At 39.9% G+C, this 19,847-nt stretch overlaps 1 protein-coding gene across 5 annotated transcripts in view; it reads right to left on the bottom strand.

The window, feature by feature from the left end:
- Window positions 1–19,847, bottom strand: part of TIAM2 (TIAM Rac1 associated GEF 2) — a 218,726-nt gene that overhangs the window by 42,914 nt on the left and 155,965 nt on the right. For 2 of the 5 annotated variants that reach the window (XM_048844175.2, XM_075126829.1), the window contains one exon: window positions 4,068–4,171. In XM_048844175.2, the coding sequence (XP_048700132.2) occupies window positions 4,068–4,171 (104 nt within the window). The other 3 variants (XM_048844179.2, XM_048844180.2, XM_048844181.2) reach the window with 3 other exon arrangements.

Here is a 19,847-nt window from a genome sequence, read left to right as displayed (position 1 = left end):
ATCTCTGGTAAATGACAAAAAAAAAAATTTCAAACAGTCCAAAATGGGCATGCATTTTTTTCAAACCTTCCAAACATTTGCCTGCCCATAATTTAATATGTCTGAAATGGTTTCTTTTGAGTGGCCCACGAAATACATCCATTAGGTTCTGAATAAATAAATACAATTTCAGCACCAGACAGACCATTTTGCAAAAGCTAAGGCAGCATTTGTAGTGTTTTTTTCCCCAAAGAAAGTGTGAGCAGGACAACTGCTTTGATCACATTTCTGCATTAGACAATTCATTTTGATCTGCCCTTTGAAAAGGGACATCAAATTATTCATAATACTTGAGAACCTGAAACGCCATCGTCATTGATTTGTATTCAGCTAGTCAGGGAGACAAAATATGATATTCTAAATATGCTCTATTTCATTTAACAGTTTTGGAAGAGGTTGGCATATGTTACTCTGAATTATTGCATTCATTCCACTATTACTATTATTACAACAAAGTATCAGCTATCTATTTTTTCTATAGATTTTGTAAATACAGGAAAATAACCATTCCTTTTATAAGAACTTTAATATACAGCTTTGAACACACTGAAGTTATTTCAAATGCATTGCATTATTAACTATTTTGTGAACTATTTTGCCAAGCTGGAAACATGCAACCAGTCTTAGGACAAAATATGTCTTTAAGAAGAGTGACTAAAATCTACTGTAAACTAATATTTTTTATTATTATCTGGTAAATCTCTGGTCTGAAAACATCTCTCTCCTACTCTCACAGACACACATATCTAATATCAGCAAAAGAGAGAGAGAGAGAGAATATGTTTACATTAAGGTCTTTCCTTTTTTTGTTCAAATTTAATTTGTTTCAAGAAGCACTTTTCTCTGATGATGCTCAAAAGAATTAGAGCAGCTGAAAATTAAATAAATAAATGTAATGCATTAAAAGAATCTACCAAAAATACACAGTAAAGATAGACAAGTTATCAATTGCATGGTTATATTTCCAGTTAATATAAACCATAGCTTACAGAAAACATTTTTCATAACTATGACCTATGAATAAAAATAAAAGTAATCGACATAAGGCACTGAACACATAATGCAGCTTATGTTACTTTAATGTATGAAGGACTTGATCTTTGGCAATTGTCAATATATCAGCATTTCAATGAACACCAGGAGCACAAGAAATTAGACCTCAAAGTGATTAAGCACAAATAAATCTAATTGAATTAGCAATCGTGCTGCATCCCCAGATTTTTCAAGGTCTTCTATCTTCTGTCAACAATATGCCTACATATTGCAGAAACAACAATTGCCAACGTTACATACCACTGCCATATAAACAATATTTTAACACAGTTTGAAAATGTATTGACACAGAATGTGTTAAAAGTGTAACATTTATTGTTAAAAAAAAAAGTGTGTGTGTGTGTGGGGGGGCAGTTATTAAAAAGGGTATAATTTGGGCATCTCAGAGAAAGAAAAACTGCCAAAACTACAGAATTGCCAAGAACAGATGGATTTAAGTGTCTACTTATTTTATATAATTTCTTAGAGCTTATCAAGCAGTTTCATTTTCTGTAACTAAGTACTGTAACTCTTTATCTTCCTGTTATCTCATGAATTAACTTTTAGACTGACAGACAAGACATAAAACTATTTCAATTCATTCATTCATCTGTCTCCTGGACTAAACAATGAATGAAAGACTGTTACTGTCAATGTCGTACCCCTACGACAAAAGATGTTCTTGCCCCAAATTAGTATGCACCTCTGAAATTCATTTGGATGCTCTCTTTACTGCATTCTTCATCAAAGATTATCCTTATCCTTTAGGTTGTTACAGGAAAGAGGCTACATAATGAAAAATAAAATCCCCAAAAGTGCAAATATAAAATCTAATAAGTAAACATACAGATTTATATTAAGAGTTTAGCTTTGTTAAGATTGCTTTTTGTTTACTTACTTGTTTTAGGAAAAATTCAACCAAATTTCAAAGGATTCTGCTTCCACAAAGCAAGTGATTACATCTACAGCTGTTGTCTGTTGAGAAATGAACCACACACACACACATCCCCCAATAAAACAATCCCCAAACTGCCTGTTCCAAGATACGTTCAGAACCACCTACCACCATCAACGTCTTCTTCACAATGCTGTACTTGCATATGTAGCCTCCTCTCACCCCCACACTTCTGTAACATTACATAATACTGAAATATCCTTACAACTGTACTTCCATACAAATGCATCAAACTAGCATACATAGATATGTGAGGCAAAGGAAAAAACAAAACAAAAACAGATACTATACCTTCAGAGGCTGCATTATTTTCTTCTACTAGCTTTTATTAGGAGTGCCTATTGTTCATATGGTGAACAGTCTAACAATCAAAAATAGAAACCACTTCTTTTTGTTCCTAATCACCAAACATGCCCAATGAGGCTACTTTCTAACTTACTATCTTTAAAAATCCTACATGTATTAGAAATATCAACAGAGTCGTACAAAGAGCTGTGACAGTAATAGGTACCCTCCAACTGAAAGAAGACAATCAATTAAAAACCATTTGCAGAAATTGTAGGGCTGTCAAAGACTCATTTACAGCTGTGGTTCATGAAATCAAACTGCATCTGATTGCCAAGCCATTTTTTCCACTGCATCTAGAAAGCCAGGACACCCTCCGTTAACTCTTAAAAATAACGTTTGCACTACTGTATTCCAATCAAAGAACCCAACTGCAATATAATCTGGGAAATAACTTAACACATTATGCACCGGTATAACTGGTAGAGAATTTAGGAAAGAGTCACCAGGGAGCAAACCTGGCTGATCCCTTCCAGTTCTTTTGGAATTAGCGGTGGCACATAGTTTAGATCACAGCAGCTTATCCCATCCAATAACTACTATAAATGAATCTCTCTCTGTGTATCAGTATCCTGCTGAACTCTCTTTAATTTCCCATTTTCTGGCGTATTTGAAAAAGACATCAGGAATGATTTTCACAAACAAGTCTGTTCCTTTCCTGTTGGCAACTAAATGTTTCTTGCAAAGCAAAAGTACAAAAATGTCTTCCTTCAAGCAGACTGTGATCTGATTTGCATGTCTCTCAGCACTATTCCGAAACCGTTGTTCTCCCTCCTCTCTCACACACTCTCCTTGGGCAAGATTACAGTGGATGGGTATGCAAGGAGAAGTGGGAGAGGGGCACCAGGGGTACAAACAGCCTCCCCTGAGTAGAAGACTGCATTGGACTATTGGCGCCCAGGCCAAGAGCCTCTCCTAGACGGGCATGAATGCTGGATTCAGACAGCAGCATACAATACATTTTTACAAAGGACGCAGCAGTTGCTTTGATCTCCAAAGCACAATGCACCCCAATGCTCCTAGTAGGATAGTGCACCTCCACATTGCCCCAAGTGAGGCAACTATGTGTTTTAAGGGGCAAATCCAGACCCAGGTTTCATGAACTGTGAGGGCTCAAGACTTCTAAAAATCAGACCCCATGTAACCCTTTTGGCTGGGTAGCCAAAAAAATAAATTCTAAAAAAATGGAGGCACTTAGAACTAGCGGCCTCTTCTACAGTGGCTTAAGTAACTGTTGCTATGGTCACCTCAACCCAAAAAAGTTTTTGGAACAACAACAGCACAAAGAATAAGAATGGCAACAGACATTCAGAGAACAGCTAACCAGCTTAGAAGGCATAGATGGTACAGTGATTAGCATGCGAAATTATCTTCTCTTGAGCCGTAGACTCAAACCCCACCTTTAGGTGACTTGCAAAGATGAATTTGGTGAACTCTGCCTTATTCCCATTTGTCCACATGGCAATATCATTAGAGACACAGCAGCTATGCCCCCTGGTATGTTACAGGTCAAGGCTGGCCTCAAGCTAATAATATTAGTCCTTCAGGGTCATAAGCAATAAATTCATTTACTAAGAAGAATAAATATATAAATAAGCTGGCATATAATCAACCCCCCTTTTCTGCAAGCTGCAGAGTGTCATCTTAAAATGATCCCAATTTGTTTATTATCGCTAGGTCTGGGATATGCTCTTACCCTGAAAGGTGGATCAGTCTTCTGCCTATATGGTACTTGGTCCAAAGTGCCATCAGTACTGCTCCTCTTCAGACCAGCAGTGACATCAGGCACATTGCTAAAATCTGCATTTGAAAGAAAAACCACCACAGTTTAGAGAGTTACCTATGATGAGAGGGAGAAGAATCAATTTGTTTTCATTTGTAAACGCTCTCTGCTGCTAGTCAGGTCATTTGGGGGGAGGGGGTAATACGTTAGCTTTCCCTATATATAACACAAGAGGAAAAAAGAAATGGACAAACTTCAGAGTGGAAGCTCTGCTTTTAAAAATGCAGCTGGATAAGAACGAACATCTGAAAAAACATACATATCTGATCTACAAAAATAAATCTCTTCGTTCTTGCTAACAGCATGCTTCCTAATGTAGCCACTTCAGTCTACAAGGCAGCAGTCTGTGCCAGTTGATGGGGATGACCAATCAAAATGATTAAATGTACAAAACCACTTTCTTTGGATGAACACTCTGTTCTAGGACATGACTTGGTTTTAAACTCCTTAATGGGCCAAAAAAGAGAATCTCATCTTAGAATAACTAACTTTTCTTGGCCGTTGGCTCCCTTAACATTTTAACCACTTGTGTTATGCTGAACGTTTTTATTTTTTAGCACCTGTGGTAATACAAATCCCACACCAGGCGCAGCCCAAGTACTTGCTTGTCTACACTTAAAGGGTGGCAGCAGCGCAGCTATGCCGATGCAGCAGCACCACTGTAGGGCTTCAGAGAAAACCCTACCTACACCCATGGGCGGGCTTCCCTGTCAGCATAGGTACTTCACCTCCACGAGAAGTGGTAGCTAGGTCAACAGGAGAAGCTCTCTCGTTGACAGGGAGCAGTCTACATCAGGAGTTAGGTCGGTATAAGTGTCGCTCAGGCGTGTGAAAAATCTACACCCTTGAGCGACTTAGTTATACCGACATACGTTGCTAACATAGACCAAGCCTTAAGCAGTGAAACAATTAAAACATCCCTATATGCACACCAGACTTGAGTGGGATTCCGCACGGGTGGGGTCAGATGCCTTTGCAGGATCGGGGCCTCAGCTAATTACCTGCTGAGGGGAGGGACTGTTCCCTTAATTGCTGTATAAAATGCTCATTATACTAATTGGTGCTGTACAGAAATGTTAAATAGAATACCTAAGGAAAATAATAAAGGAAGAAAAAACTATAAAAAATAAGATAAAATTAAATGAGAGAGAGCTAAAATTAACAGAACAAATAAATAGGCAAGGATCAAAACTTCCACCAAAAAATAAAGGAAAAGACAAGGAAAATAGAGCAGTCAGGTACGAAGCAGAAACAAATCTTATGAGAGACACTATTCATCACCCCGACCAGTTTGCTTGAGTATTCTGCCCCCCACACACGTATTTTGTCTTTTGAGTTTTAAGATTTTTTTTTCAGTGCAATGACTATGTCTTCTCATATAGTTACACAGCATTTACTGTTAGCACAACATGGCCTGATTGTGGTTAGGGGCAAAGGATGTAACCACAATTTAAATTTGAAAAAATAATAATTTTTTTAAAAGGTTACAATTAGCGCTGTCAAGCAATTACAAAAATTAAGCGTGCGGTTAATTGCACTCTTAAACAATAATAAAATACCATTTATTTAAATATTTTTGGATGATTTCTACATTTTCAAATATATTTATTTCAATTACAACACAGAATACAAAGTGTACAGTACTCACTTTATATTTAATTTTGATTACAAATATTTGCACTGTAAAAAAAACAAAAGAAATAGTATATTTCAATTTACCTAATACAAGTACTGGAGAGTGCAATCTCTTTATAATGAAAGTCAAACTTACAGATGTACAATTATGTACAAAAAATAACTGCATTCAAAAATAAAACAATGCAAAACTTTAGAACCTACAAGTCCACTCAGCCCTACTTCAGGCAATCGCTCAGACAAACAAGTTTGGTTACAATTTACAGGAGATAATGCTGCCCATGTTTTGTTTACAATGTCACCTGAAAGTGAGAACAGGCATTCGCATGGCACTGTCGTAGCCGGGACTGCAAGATTAGTACATCTGGCACGTAAATATCTTGTAATGCCATCTACAACAGTGCCATGCGAATGCCTGTTCTCACTTTCAGGTGACATCGTAAATACAAAGCAGCCAGCAGTGTCTCCCATAAATGTAAACAAACTTGTTTGTCTTAGCAATTGGCTGAACAAAGTGAGTGGACTTGTAGGCTCTAAAGTTTTACACTGGTTTTGTTTTTGACTGCAATTATGTAACAAGAAAAATCTACATTTGTAAGTTACATTTTCACAATAAAATTGTATTGTATGAGGCGAATTAAAAAATTATATTTCTTTTATCATTTTTACAGTGCAAATATTTGTAATAAAAATAATCTAAAGTGAACACTGTACAGTTTGTATTCTTTGTTGTAATAGAAATCAATATATTTGAAAATGCAGAAAAACATCCAAAAATATTTAATAAATTTCAATTGGTATTCTATTGTTTAGTAGTGCGATTAATTGTGATTAATTTTTTTCAATCGCAGTTCATTTTTTTTGAGTTAATCGCGTGAGTTAACTGTGATTAATCGACAGCTCTAGTTACAATAAAGTTTTACTACCAGGGAAAGAGCCCATTTTGGGAATATTACGATGGAGTAAAAGTTGGATACCATACTAACACTGGGAAGGAAGGATATGGCCTGTCAATTGGTCTGGAATTTGTATCCTCTTATTTCTTCCTTTTGTGATGAATGCAAAACATCCTTTGATTGTGCTCTTGTGTGCCATCAGAACTGGTCCCAAAGGTCAGATAGGCAGCAACATCATCAGCCACATGGCTAAAAGCTGCACACCCCTCACCCTCCTGACCCCAAAAGTAAAAGAAAATTCTCTTGGAGAATGTCACATTTACAGATGAGAAGGGTTTTAATATTCAAGCTATCAAATGGAACCTGAAGTCAACAATGAAACACAAACTATACAACCTAAAATTTGTACTGAGCAGCTCTCAGCACCCAGAGTTACCAACAACTCCAATGGGAGCTATGGGTGCTCAGCACATCTTGGGATTTGGCCCAATGTGCACAAATGTTTTGATAAGCTCCTTTCCTAATTACATTACTTATGCTATGTTTTGTCATGCTAGCAGGCAGATACATGACTCACGATCATTCAAGAGAAATGATAATGTAACCACCACTAGAACTGAAAAGAAAATATGCTTCCTAAGTCAGTTATTTACTATTAATTATTCAATTAAAGCAGGGCAGATAGTGCACAGATGGGATAATCCATGAGAAAGGCAAATACATGTGTAGTGTCCAAGAATATCGCACATGTAAGGAAATTTCAGCCCTTGAATCTCTGCAGTTATACACGCAGAAGTCAATATGGAAATTATTCAAAAGACTGTGAGTTAAGATACAATGGAAGCATATCCCATGCAGACATCTGAGGCAGCAGCATTCTTATGCTATATTCCTAGTCAGGAAACTAAAGGAAATCAACTTGAATACGTCAACATCAGCCATCCGGCAAGCGACTTCATCTACCACAAAGAAACCATCAACCAGTGTAAATGTCACCAATCTCCTTTGTCCATTTAATTAACAAAGAAGTCTTAATTACATTCCAGTCCGTGCTGTTTTTACCAATTCATCCTCCCACTGCAAGTTATCAAGGGAGCAAGTAGTAACAGGGAACATTGTCTCTAACTATCAGCCTATTAGAATCTTTTTTCACAATACTTCATTCAGGACTTGTTCTATTTTAAATTTTCTGACCAATTTGAAAAATATCTAACACTCATCGTCAGCACATCAAGTGTTACCAAACATCAAGAGTCTTGTAGCTGGGGAAGCCTCCTCCTATCCCAAGGGGAAAATAGAAGGCAGCATGTTTCAACCTGCTACTCTATTACAGACAACAGCCAGTTGGTGAAAAACTTCACCAAACTCCATATAATAAAGGAACAGATGGCACAGCAAAATTAGCTGTACCCAGTCTCACTCTCCAAACAGGCTCAGAGTGCTGTGGAGACAGCATGCTCAGCTTTGGGAAGTGGGAGAGGTTCCGTGCATCGCTTCACACTAGCCTCCTGTCAGGTTAAGAAGCAGTCCTGACAGACTTCAAAGGCAGTCCTGGCAAGAATGGGGTGACTGCAATGAAATGTCTCAGTAATGGAGGGTGTAAATAGGAGAAATGGGGGTGTTTGGAAGGGAGGGCTGTAGAGGATTCCTTCCCAGGGAAAAGAAGTGGATATAATATAGTCTTTATCAAACTTGGTACAAGGTTAACAAGCTCTTATGCTCCTTAAAAATAAATGACAAAATTTAAGTTAAGTTTTAATAAGTTTTTTAAAAGAAATATAAAATAAAATAAGTTTTTTAAAAGAAATTATTTAACTCTTCAAGCACTCCTGAAGAATAATCATCAACTTCAGTGCTTTCTGCTCATAGGTTTTGTAGCTAAGCAGATTTTGGTCCTGCTTCTCCTCTTATATCTCCTCTCCAACAAGAATCCTGTCTTCCTCCCTGCTCTTGCAAACCTAATGGAAGAAGGGGAGGTGAAGAACAAGCAAACAAAAATACATACACCTACCCCTAAAAAAACCCTCATCTACTGGGGAAGGGAGAAGAGCAGAAGACTCATGAAATAGACTGAGGACCTCACCACGAAGACTTGATTTATCTGAGGAGCACTTAGACCAATGGTTCTCAATCTATTTACCACTGTGGGCCTCAGGTGCAGCTCTCTCTATGTGGGCCACAGCTGCACAATATATATACAACCTAAATGGCCCTGAGGATGTCAGGTGTGCTGATCGGGACACAAGTGGCCTGAGGGCTGCGGGTTGAGGCCCATTGACTTAGACACTATGGTGATAGGTGTTATGGAAACCCTAAGATAGACAGCAAAGAAGAACAGACAGGCTTCAGTACAAACAAGCAGACTTTCATCACTTGTGCATTACTTAGGACTAAAAAAGTTTAAAAAGCTTGCTGAGACCAAAGGGCCTGATTGTCCTCTTTCACTGATTTTGCATGGGTGTAACTAACACTGGAGTTACTCCTGATTTGTACTGGGATGAGAAGAAAATGGATGCTTTAGACACCTTAGAAAAGGTTTACAAGCAACAGATAGAAACCAGTTGTGATGGCCTCAGTCTATTTCCTCCACGGCAGAGAGCCAGATCTCATTAACTGGTTGTAGTGTGATAGGCTGTTTGCAGAAATAATTGTTGCCTCAGGAAATGCTACTATGCTTGCTCATAGTTCTGTAGTACCTGAAGAAAATTTGGTGGCCTTTCTAAAATGAGATGGTGGTCCCAGCCCAGTTTCTAGCAGACCAAGTAAAATCATTATCACAACTGGTACTAATTTGCACCAGTCAGAGATAGTCTCAGCAGAGAAGTCAAGATGTGAACAGGCATGGGGACTGAAATATCCACTCACCCTTATAGATGATGGTTTAGATCGTTGGCTATAGTACACAATACAACTCAGGAGGAGACTGGGAGTACAAAGATAGTCATTGTGCTCCCCCAACTTTGGGCTGGCTGGGTGGCCAGCCAGTTCTTCACCATAACTTAGAGCAGCCTGTGAGCTGCTTGAAGTTACACTGGCTGCCAGGAGACCCAAGGTACTGATACCGCAGCCTGGAATCTGCAGGAAGCATGGGGATCCCAACCATGCTCTGGTCCCCTCCCACACTCTCAGCAGAGAGGGTGGAAGAATAGTGGTGTAATAATTGCTACATGAGCTCTATTCCACTATAGGCTCCCCAGGGTGAAGGGATCATGGATGGTAACACCATCCCTATGCCCAGATACTGCTGCTAGCTCAAAGCAAAATAGCTGCACTGCACCAGCGTATCTGAGCTGGTTTCTGTGAGACACATGAGACATGGTAGGGCAATATGCCTACAAAATGGCATTCTTTGGAGGCACAGCATAGATAAACTTGCTAGAACCACATTTCAGATCATTTTTATTTGCAACTTGGCAAAATTATTATATTGTACTATATATTAAGAATTAGTAGCCCCAGTCTGTTGTGCGGGAAACAATCAATTCAATGAGTTTCTTGAATGATTGTGCATGCTTTAGACACTGCTTGTAACACAGCCAATATTTAACATAGGATTCCTTCTTTCTCTGTGGCCTGATCTATGACACAGACTTTCCATAACATGGAAGTTAGAAACTGCTTTTGTGTAAAGACACTAATTCAGGGGTATGGAAAGCAGCATTTTTTTGGGGGGGGGGGTTTGTTGTTATTCTCAAGAATGGTCAGTTATGAAAGCCTGCAAATTCCTCTTATTCATCTAACAAATGATACAGCCAAGAGAAAGGCAAGGTTCCAGAAGTCTGGAAAGAATGTTTCCGAAGTCTCTGGTAAAAGTCATTGTATGGCCTCAGACAAATCTCAGGAAGCTGCAAAGCCTTCGTGGTCTTAGTTCCTCAATATCTATTGAAAAAGAGTCAGGGAGTGGTAGATGAAGCATTCCACCACAGCTTGGAAAGCAGAAAGATCAGTGTGGTAAATTCTAACAATGCTCCCTAGAGAGCAGAATTCATAACTTCAAATTAAATAGTTCAGCCGGCAGATAACTGCATCTTATTCTACTGAAAAGTAAAACTATTTCATATTTTCAAACAGTAGAGATACTCTTTTGCAATAAAATTACAAGAACTTAAAAGAGTATATTTACTTTTGATTAAAGCATATATCTTCTTATCCTCCTTCCTTCAAATTATAACTGTTACGTACCTGAAGCTGCATCTAAATGGAAGGACGCATGAAGGTGTTGTTTGATCCAGAAAAATGTCTTATAGAGTAATTTACAAGAGAAACTTTTTTGTTTTCTTAAAGAAGATACTTGAGTTTAATAAATATTCACTAAAATACTTGGGACCCAGTCACTTAGATCTGATGCAAGCAAAACTCACTAAAATGAATGAGATGCCTGCATCAGATCTGAAGAATCAGGCCTTTTAAGTTCTTTGGTCCACATCATTTTCCTGGTTATCTTCATGAAGGGGGCATTCTGCATGGTTTCTCCCATCCTTGCTGCAGTCAGTCATCTCTACATTTTCCTGCGTAGGGACCAGAGAGAGCCTTCTATGAAAATTTTGACTGCAGCTGGGAAGGGGTGGGAAAAAGAAGGCAAGCTTCTGCGGGGGGGGGAGGCAAAGCACACTTGTGGAAAATTCAGCAGACAGCTAAGCCATAGCCTTAGGGTGCATTAACTGTTCAAGGCCCTCTTCTATGCTGGGAAATCCCCTTGCGGGAGGGAGATGTGTCCAGAAACTGTGGTGACTGGGAAATTCTTGGTAATGGAGGTTTCAATGAAGCTTTATTGCAACAGAATCAGACAGGAGGCAGACGACCCCAGTGCTTTTACACAGAAGCACAGGGCTTCTGTCTGGATGCCATTCAAGTCCTTTATCAACGGCAGGGGATCCACTGAGTTTGGGAGCAGACTCTATGCGGAGTCGTGTGTGTTTGTGGGCAAAGATGTGGCACATCCTGTTCCCTGAAGGAAAGATCTCCTGCTGAGGTGATCCTCTCCTACAGAAGAGAGGGTGATCAGGTTCTTTGTGAAGTCAAGCCAGAGAGAAAAATTGCATAACCTGTAACACAAGTAGTTATGCACTAAATGGAGAGAGAAGGGGAAGCCTAGATTCCCCTAGAAAACTGAACATGAAAGATATTACTCCAACCCAAGTCATTCTCCTTAGTTCCATATGAAGAAGTCCATCCATTCTTACTCTAGTACCCTGTCGCTACACAATGCAGCATATGAAAATTGCTTATTCTGAGTGATAGCTGCTCATGATGTAAACTAACGACTTTGAGAAGAGATTTAAAACAAAGTTTAGACAAGGCACCTCCTGAACAGGTTTCTAACTTAGAGCCAAATCCTGAGAGTCTTTGGGCTCTCTCTTGACTTCAAGATAAGTTGCAGGAGCTCAGCAAAAATTTAACAATTCTCAGGTATGAGGAGAACACAACAGGTAAGTAATTAAATTAACCCAGTTACTGCCACTAAGTTTTTCACTGTTCTTTGGATCAGAGTTTCTTAAAGTATAGTCTGGAGAATTATTATAAATTTATGAGTTGTACTAGCCAAAATAACTTTTAAAGCAGATAAAAAATTACAGAAGCCAAAATAAAGATGGTTAGATGATAATGTTCACAATGTGAAAAACTAAACTCAACATGGGATGTTACAATTTTCAATAGATAATAAATCAGTTTAGTTAATTCCAGGCTTTCTTACAACCTTTTTACAAAGGCAAAATTTTATCCTAGGTCTACAATTATGTGGGCAAGCAAGTGTGTTATCAGCATGGAACGATGGATCCTTAAATGTAGATCCTTATTAATCTCCTATCAAGTTTATCTGCTAATAGAATTATAGAACTGCTCACGTTAGTTCAGCCAAAACAATTCTTAGTAGAATTCAGAAATTAGACAGGTTACTTAATTATCAAAGTATTGTCAATTCAGTCCAAAATTATCTTGCCAAGGTGATACTGATAGCCAAGCTTTGCCACTTATACACACACAAAACTACGTATCACACATTACACCCAGAACATAATAAGCAGATAATAACTTTGAAGATATTTTAATTTCTCTGGAATTTCAATTCAGTATGCTCTCATGTTACTTTAAACAAAGGTTCAAATAGTGGGTAAACCTGCAGCTTACAAGCCAATTCAAAGATTCTTCCTCCTTTTGTCTAACAAGCTATCTGTTCTGTTGACCACAATATCTGTGTGATTTCTGGGCTGACCTCTGAAACACTCAGCGTTTCTCACAGTTAACTTTTGCTGTGGGGAAGCCCAGTCTCCTGATTCAAATAGCACTAGGCTTAGTTAGTGTACTGAGTTTCTCCACCCTCAACACACTCAATTACTTATTGAGCTGGCATAACTTTTAGACAACTAAAATTAAACTTGTTAGTGTAGCAAGTGCATGTAAGAGATTTTAGTAATTCAGCAGGTTTTAAGTCAGGAACATACTTTCTGAGATGCATTTAGCCTCGCATAACAAAACTGTCACTTGGGTAAACAATACATGTATAAAAGCCATTCACTACTTATCAGTTGGAGCTGGCATGAAGGCAAGTTCTCTAGCTCAGCTTCGCAGTTGCAATGACTGGTTACTCAAAATAGAAAGTTCATTCAGGTAATTCACTCCAGGTGTTGTGACAGCTGTATTCCTATTCTCTTTCCAGATTTCACAGTGGTTTCCCTAGATAGGCAATTAAAAGATAGAGTTCACGGGCTGTTGTCAGACAAGACTTTAGCTATTGCCAAACAGAGAGTGCTCTTGCAGGCCGGACAGTGAAAGTCCTGCTCACAGTCTCTCTCATTCAGATGTTTTGGCTTCATGACGAAACATGTTGAACAATACAGGGCATTTTATATATTTTCTGTTGGTGACATGGCCTGGTTCCTCTTCTTGGCAAAGCTAGTGAGGACCAATCAGAAAGTAACTGAGGCTTCTTCTGATGAAGATTTGAAATGTCTAGCTAGGATACAAGTTGTGTCTCTTTTAATCAACCAATGAGAAAACAAGGTTTTCTTTGTTTCTTGCAACATTGTGTCTGCAAAATTTTTGTGCAAAACATCTTGTGTCATACCAGTTTGTGTAAGATGTGTTGGCCCATATGTTGAACACCTCTGGCTTTGCTCCAGTCAGCAACCTATTTCAGCAAGTTATTTTCTGTGGTTCCTTCGCAACACGTTCCAACTTCACACAACTTTATGCTTTTTCTTAAAGCAGCACTTTCAATTGTCTGCAAAAATGTCCATTTTGACATTAGAACAAAGTCTTTATGTAAAGTCTTTTCATACTCCTTGATGGTTCTATTTTTGTTTAATGCAGCAACATGAAGTCATTTTTGATTCATTTGTTTGGGCAATCACCAATTGCTGATAACAATTAATGAAATCATACAAAACAGCTGTATACACTTCAGTAACAGTACCTGATAATTCCCTACACCTCAGTGACAAGGTTAGTAGGACCACTTCACACGTGAAACTTTCTCTGTGCAACTGCCAACCATAAGATAACCAGTCCTTATGGTCACTTAAGTCATACTATTTTGACTGGTTAAAGATTGGCTTCTCGGTATGCCTTTGGGATGTATCAGCGTCTTTATACAAAACAAATACCTTGTGAGATATATCTTTCTTAAAGAATAGTTGTATCTATGTATATCTATATATCTTACTGATCACATTAATTGGGAGGGCAATCTTTGAGGAGGCTGAAGAATAGAGAATATCAAGGAATTGATGGTAGGTATTATTGACTTCCTCCAATGAATCTGGACACCCTCTGCCAGTATCTGACACCCTCTTTGCCAGTTCCTGAAAGAGCTCAAACTCACCCACCAAAGATGGTAGAGAAGGCATGACGGCTTCATCTGGAGAGGAGGAGGGTATGGTCCTCGGAGTCTCTTTCTCCTCAGTACCAACTTCCTGTTCCTCTAAATCTCGAGGTGGTTCTGAAGTGAGTGTGCCTCAAGAGTTCTCGGGCAAGGCTCAGAGTTCGAGAAGCATGTTGGTGGTGCACTGCCCAACCGTCCCAATATGGCCATTGGGGGGGAGGGTGGCATAAAGCCCAGTGGTAGCACCCATGGGGGGCCATACCATGTTGGTGGTGGTGGGGTCATCTGTGGGTATATCCTTTGGCTCTGTTGGTAGCGATCACTATATGGAGCTTGGGAAAAGTACTGCAACACTACCTCCTCAGGGTTGCTGTCTGAACCCTTGCAAAAGAGTGGAGGGGCATGGCACGGCCGGGGGATATTTCCCATGCTCTGTAGAGGCTCTTGGTACCAAGAGGAGGGGACTCCAGTGCATCTGGCATGTAGAGGCCTCTTGATGGCGGAGTTCCCCCTGTACCGATCATCCTGGTGTCAGTTGCAGTGCCGGGGAGACGGGATGTCGTCCGCACCAGTCACTCTTGTGTCGGTTGAGCCACCGCTGGCAGTACTGATGTGGGCTCATGGACTGGGAGCATCTTTTTAAAGAAGTGTTTACTCCTGTCCTTTGGTGCCAATGACTCTGTGCCTGTACCCATCAGGTCCATGAGCCATGCTTACTGTCTGTTTCCATAAGCTAGGGGTACCGGACCGAGATGACCTCAGTGCTGAAGATACTGAGTGAGATAATTATTGCTTGCAGTTATCTCGGGGCTCACTATGGGGGCTTCCCGCTTTCTTCTTAGAAGATTTGTGAAAGGGGTCCGCAGCCTGCTTCTTCAACCTGCAGCCCCTAGATATAGAAGGCTGTAGGAAGACTCATGTCTACCAGGCTACTGGGGTTGGAGAACTGCCTCCATGAAGATAATCTTCTGGCAGAGCTCTGTCTTTGCAGGATCTTGGCTGGAGCTGTTGGTAAAGACCACATTTCTGTTGTGTGGCCTTCCCCAAGGCAGTGAATGCACACTGCTTATCCATGATTGGGATCGCCTCTTTACAAGTGAGGCACTTCTTGAAGCCCAGCAAACCAGGCACATCCTGTTGGGGGAAAGGGCCCCCAACGGGGGAGAAAATGTGGGAAGAAAAATAAAAACTTTATTTTTTATTTTTAAGGGTAAAATAAAGAAAGGGGGAAAACTACAGCTAGAAATACAACTAGGAGACTAAGTATCCATAGGTAAATTGATTAAGATGACAGTCTTAACAGACTGCTATTGACTGCGTCTCTAGCCAAGGGTAGTCAAGAACGAACTGAGGACAGTTAGCCCATGTGCACTGGCTAGCCTCGTGGTGCAGCCCAAGGAGAGACAGCGCATGTGCGGGCCCAACAGACACTGCTACCGAAGTTCTCTGATCAGCAGTGCAGGGACACAGGCAGACCTACAGTGAAGCACCCGTAGGCAGACCTACAGTGAAGCACCCGTAGACACACTACTCAAAGAATAAACAATGTTTAAATGCATGGAACACAAACAAAAGACACAGGAGCAAGGTAATTTCCTCAGGAAGAACTACATTATGTAAATGTTAACTCTGGGGTAATTTTATCTATTTTCATCTCAAGGCAGTGTTTTACAAAAAGCCATCAGTGTAAGTGAGGAATATTTCACAGATTTACTGAAAGATCTGAATCAACAGATGGAGGGAGACAGAAAGAGACGTGGGCTGCTGTGAAACTGGCAAAAGCTAGTGCTTCAGTCAGAGTCTGCTACTGGAAGCAATGAGTTTACCAGCTTGAAGTTCTTCCAACTCATTTTCTCTCTTTTTCTTAATACTATTATAATGTGAGACATAGAAGACTTCGAGAATGAGAAATGCTCTGGACTCAATGATCTTTCTGATGGAAGCTCTATAGGAGCAGGGCTACCTGATCTTTATTAGAGAAAACTAATTAGCCTCTGAAGAAGTCAAGAGGGGGACATCCCTCTTGAAGGTATTTATCTGTCTAGGGTGACCAGACATTCCAATTTTATATGAACAGTCCCATTATTCGGGGCTTTGTCTTATATAGGTACCTATAACCCTTCACCCCCAGTCCAAATTTTTCACACTTGCTTTCTGGTCAGCCTAGTCTAGGCATTTATGTGACACCTTGTTATCTGAGTGTCTGTATGGCAAATTTGAATTTGAGGCAATGAAGATCTTGAGATATTGTAACAACAAATCATTTCCTGAAAACGGCTCTGTAATAGAGATTTAAACCTATTCAGATCAACCTCTGTTTGTAGCTCATGCTTCAGATGTCAGCAGAAGATTCATTAATTAAAAAAATAGACACATTAAACACTAGCATACATAGTATTCAATTCTTGTCATTAACTCTACTGTTTATTTCTCCATCATCTACAGCATGTAGAAATGGGGCAAGTCTATATTTTCCATGGCAGGAAAAATTCCATCCTAATTCCCTCATTTTTATTACCTCTTTACAAATATTTGTTTAACTTCCTTAGGACAGAGAACTTGGTGCAAACTTAGTTGCTCAGCTAATTGGGTTTTCAGTGTTTCATTTTATTTCTTTTCCAGTATAAACAGGTGGCTCAGCAGCAAGTGCATGCTGCCACATGGGAAGTCAGATTATAGCATCGGAGAGGCTGTATACACTGCCACAGCCGAGTTCAGGTCTTCTGAAGGAAATGAATCACTCTTATAGAAAACTGAACTTCCAATGCCTGGTTTTTTAGCAGTGGCAAACCAATCACTTTTCTTCCCTTCTCTTTGCTCAAAATTGCCAGATTTTGACACAAGGTAAAATGTCACATCTGCAATGCAAGGGATTAGGTAGGAAACTGCATTCGTCAAAGACATTAAGGAGTTATAAGCATATAAATGAAAACTCAGACAAACCATATCACTAAAGCTAAATGAAGTTAGTGTTTTTCAAAAGATTACTTTATAGTAACTTCTGCTTCATTATAGGCCAGATGTTGTTACCCAGCATGACTAAACGTAGGTCTACACTTACAGCAGTGTGTGTAGAGGATAGGCACTGCACACCCAGCTAGCATGGGTATAAATAGGAGTGTAGGCAGTGAGGCTCGGCAAAGGCAAGGGGAGTGCAGTACATGCCTGAACTCCCCAGGTCTCACACCCTACCCACCTAAGTACTGCCTCCCACTACCCACATTAGTGCCTACGCTGCTATTTTTAGCAATGTAGTGTTGCTCTGCCTCTCCCCTGCTGAAGCCTTTCCCTGCTGTAGTGAAAGGCTGCAGGGGCAGGGAAAGGCTCTCACAGTGGGGAGGCAGTGGGGAAAGGCTCTGGCAGCTCACCACTGCCAGTATGTTTCACTGTGGAGTACAGATACATGTGTAATGCTTGTACTCTACATGTTGCCATAAATGTAGACATAGCCTAAGGGTATCAGCATTTAGTCCTATAGGATAATAATGCACTTGGAGTATATTTCCCAGACCTGAAGAAGAGCTCTGTGTAGCTCAAAAGCTTCTCTCCCCCCTCAACAGAAGTTGATCCAGTAAAAGATAGTAGCTCACCCACCTTGTCTCTCTAATAATACTCTGAGGCACTTTTCATTTTCAAACACCTTACACAACTTAACTAATTCTCTCATCTTCCTCTCAGAACTTCTAGGTATAATCATCTGCTTTTTATAAATGGGGGAGTAGAAAGATTAAGGCCAACATATTCCAATGTGGCCTCTGCCCAATTTGAGACAACAGGTGTTTGTCTTTCAGAAGTGCTCAGCACATGCTAATCTTCCTGACTTTCTAAGGAGCTGTGGGTGCTCAGTATCTCTGAAAAGAAGGCTCAGGTTGTTTCAAGTTGGACATTATAAGGAACCAAAAAATCAGAAGTCACCTTGGAAAACTGTGGTCTAAGTGACTCAATTAATACCACCCAGGGTAACAGTATCAGAGCCAGAGTTAGAACTAAGGAGTCTCTGGCACCCAAGCCTGGGTTCAGACTACTACACCCAAGTTATTTATAAATAAAAAGAGAATACAAGGATGAAACCCATTAAGATTACCTATTTAAGTCAAAGTAGCACCACTTTCTTTTGTTTCTACATCAGTGGTTCCCAAACTTTAACAGCCCGCGAACCCCTTTCGCTAAATTGTGAAATCTCATGAACCTCCTCCTAAAAATGAATATTTCCAGGAATTTAAGTTTAAAATTTCCTTCACACTCTGTGGGGCTCCTGCTGCTGGATCCTGTTGACCGCCCCGGTTAACTGAGCTCCACTGAGCTTGGGCTGCAGGTCCCGCTGACTGCCGGGGCTTGGGCTGCCAGCCCCAACTGCCAGGCCCCGCTCTCCCTGGGGCTCGGGCTGTCTGCCCTGCAACTGGATCCCACCTGCTGCCTCCAATGCCCAGGGTCCTCTGGCCACCATGAGTGAAATTTTTCTGGTGAACCCCCTGTAACATTCTGCAAACCCCTGGGGTTTGCGAATCCCAGTGTGGGAACCACTGATCTACATGAACCAAATTAGATGACAGACTTTCTCACAGAGCTTGAGTTAGAACCATTTCCCCTTCCCGCTCTGCCACCCCCATTTCAAGGTAAACCAGTCTGCCTTAACTGCTTTCTTAATCAGATAAGCATATACACTTTAGTGCCTAGAGTATGAAACATACTCTAGCAATATCTTATTATAATGGAATATCTGGAAATTAACCGAAGTTGCAAATTTGTCTCTGAAAAATAATGAATCTGGTAAATGGACACATACGTTTATTATACTGAATACTCCAGGTAATGCTGGCCTGTAATATCAAACCAACAAGCTGAGTAGTGGCCCTAATATAACTAATTAATTAGTTCCATCATAATTTTTGTTTTAATGACACTAGCTTTTATATGCCAATAGTCAATTTAATGGTATTTTAAATTGAACTAAGGCCCCAAGAGAGATGCTACCGAGGGTATCACAAATCTTGTAATCAGAAATTATTTTTTTAATTTCAAAGATGACCCAAAAAGTTACTTTATAATTAAATCCAACCTATCAACTTCTCCTTTGTGATTCTTTTATTTTAAATCATGCCAAGATTAAGATCAGAAAACACTTGCCTCCACAATTAAGCACAAAGAGGACTTCCTGTCCCTCACGCAGCAATGACTTTGATCTAGGTTTCCTGGGGAATTTTAATAGCATCCTCCAGATGTATAAAGAGGGAATTGCACCTTTTCCCCCCATTCATGATACATTGAGTTAAATCTGCTTATATCTTATAGGCACAGTTTTCCAGGGGAGAAAATACCCCCAAAATACTTTATATTTCA

This window comes from Caretta caretta, chromosome 3 (assembly GCF_965140235.1).
Source record: "Caretta caretta isolate rCarCar2 chromosome 3, rCarCar1.hap1, whole genome shotgun sequence".
NCBI classification, from domain to species: domain Eukaryota; kingdom Metazoa; phylum Chordata; order Testudines; family Cheloniidae; genus Caretta; species Caretta caretta.
This window is presented reverse-complemented; position numbering and strand designations above follow the sequence as displayed.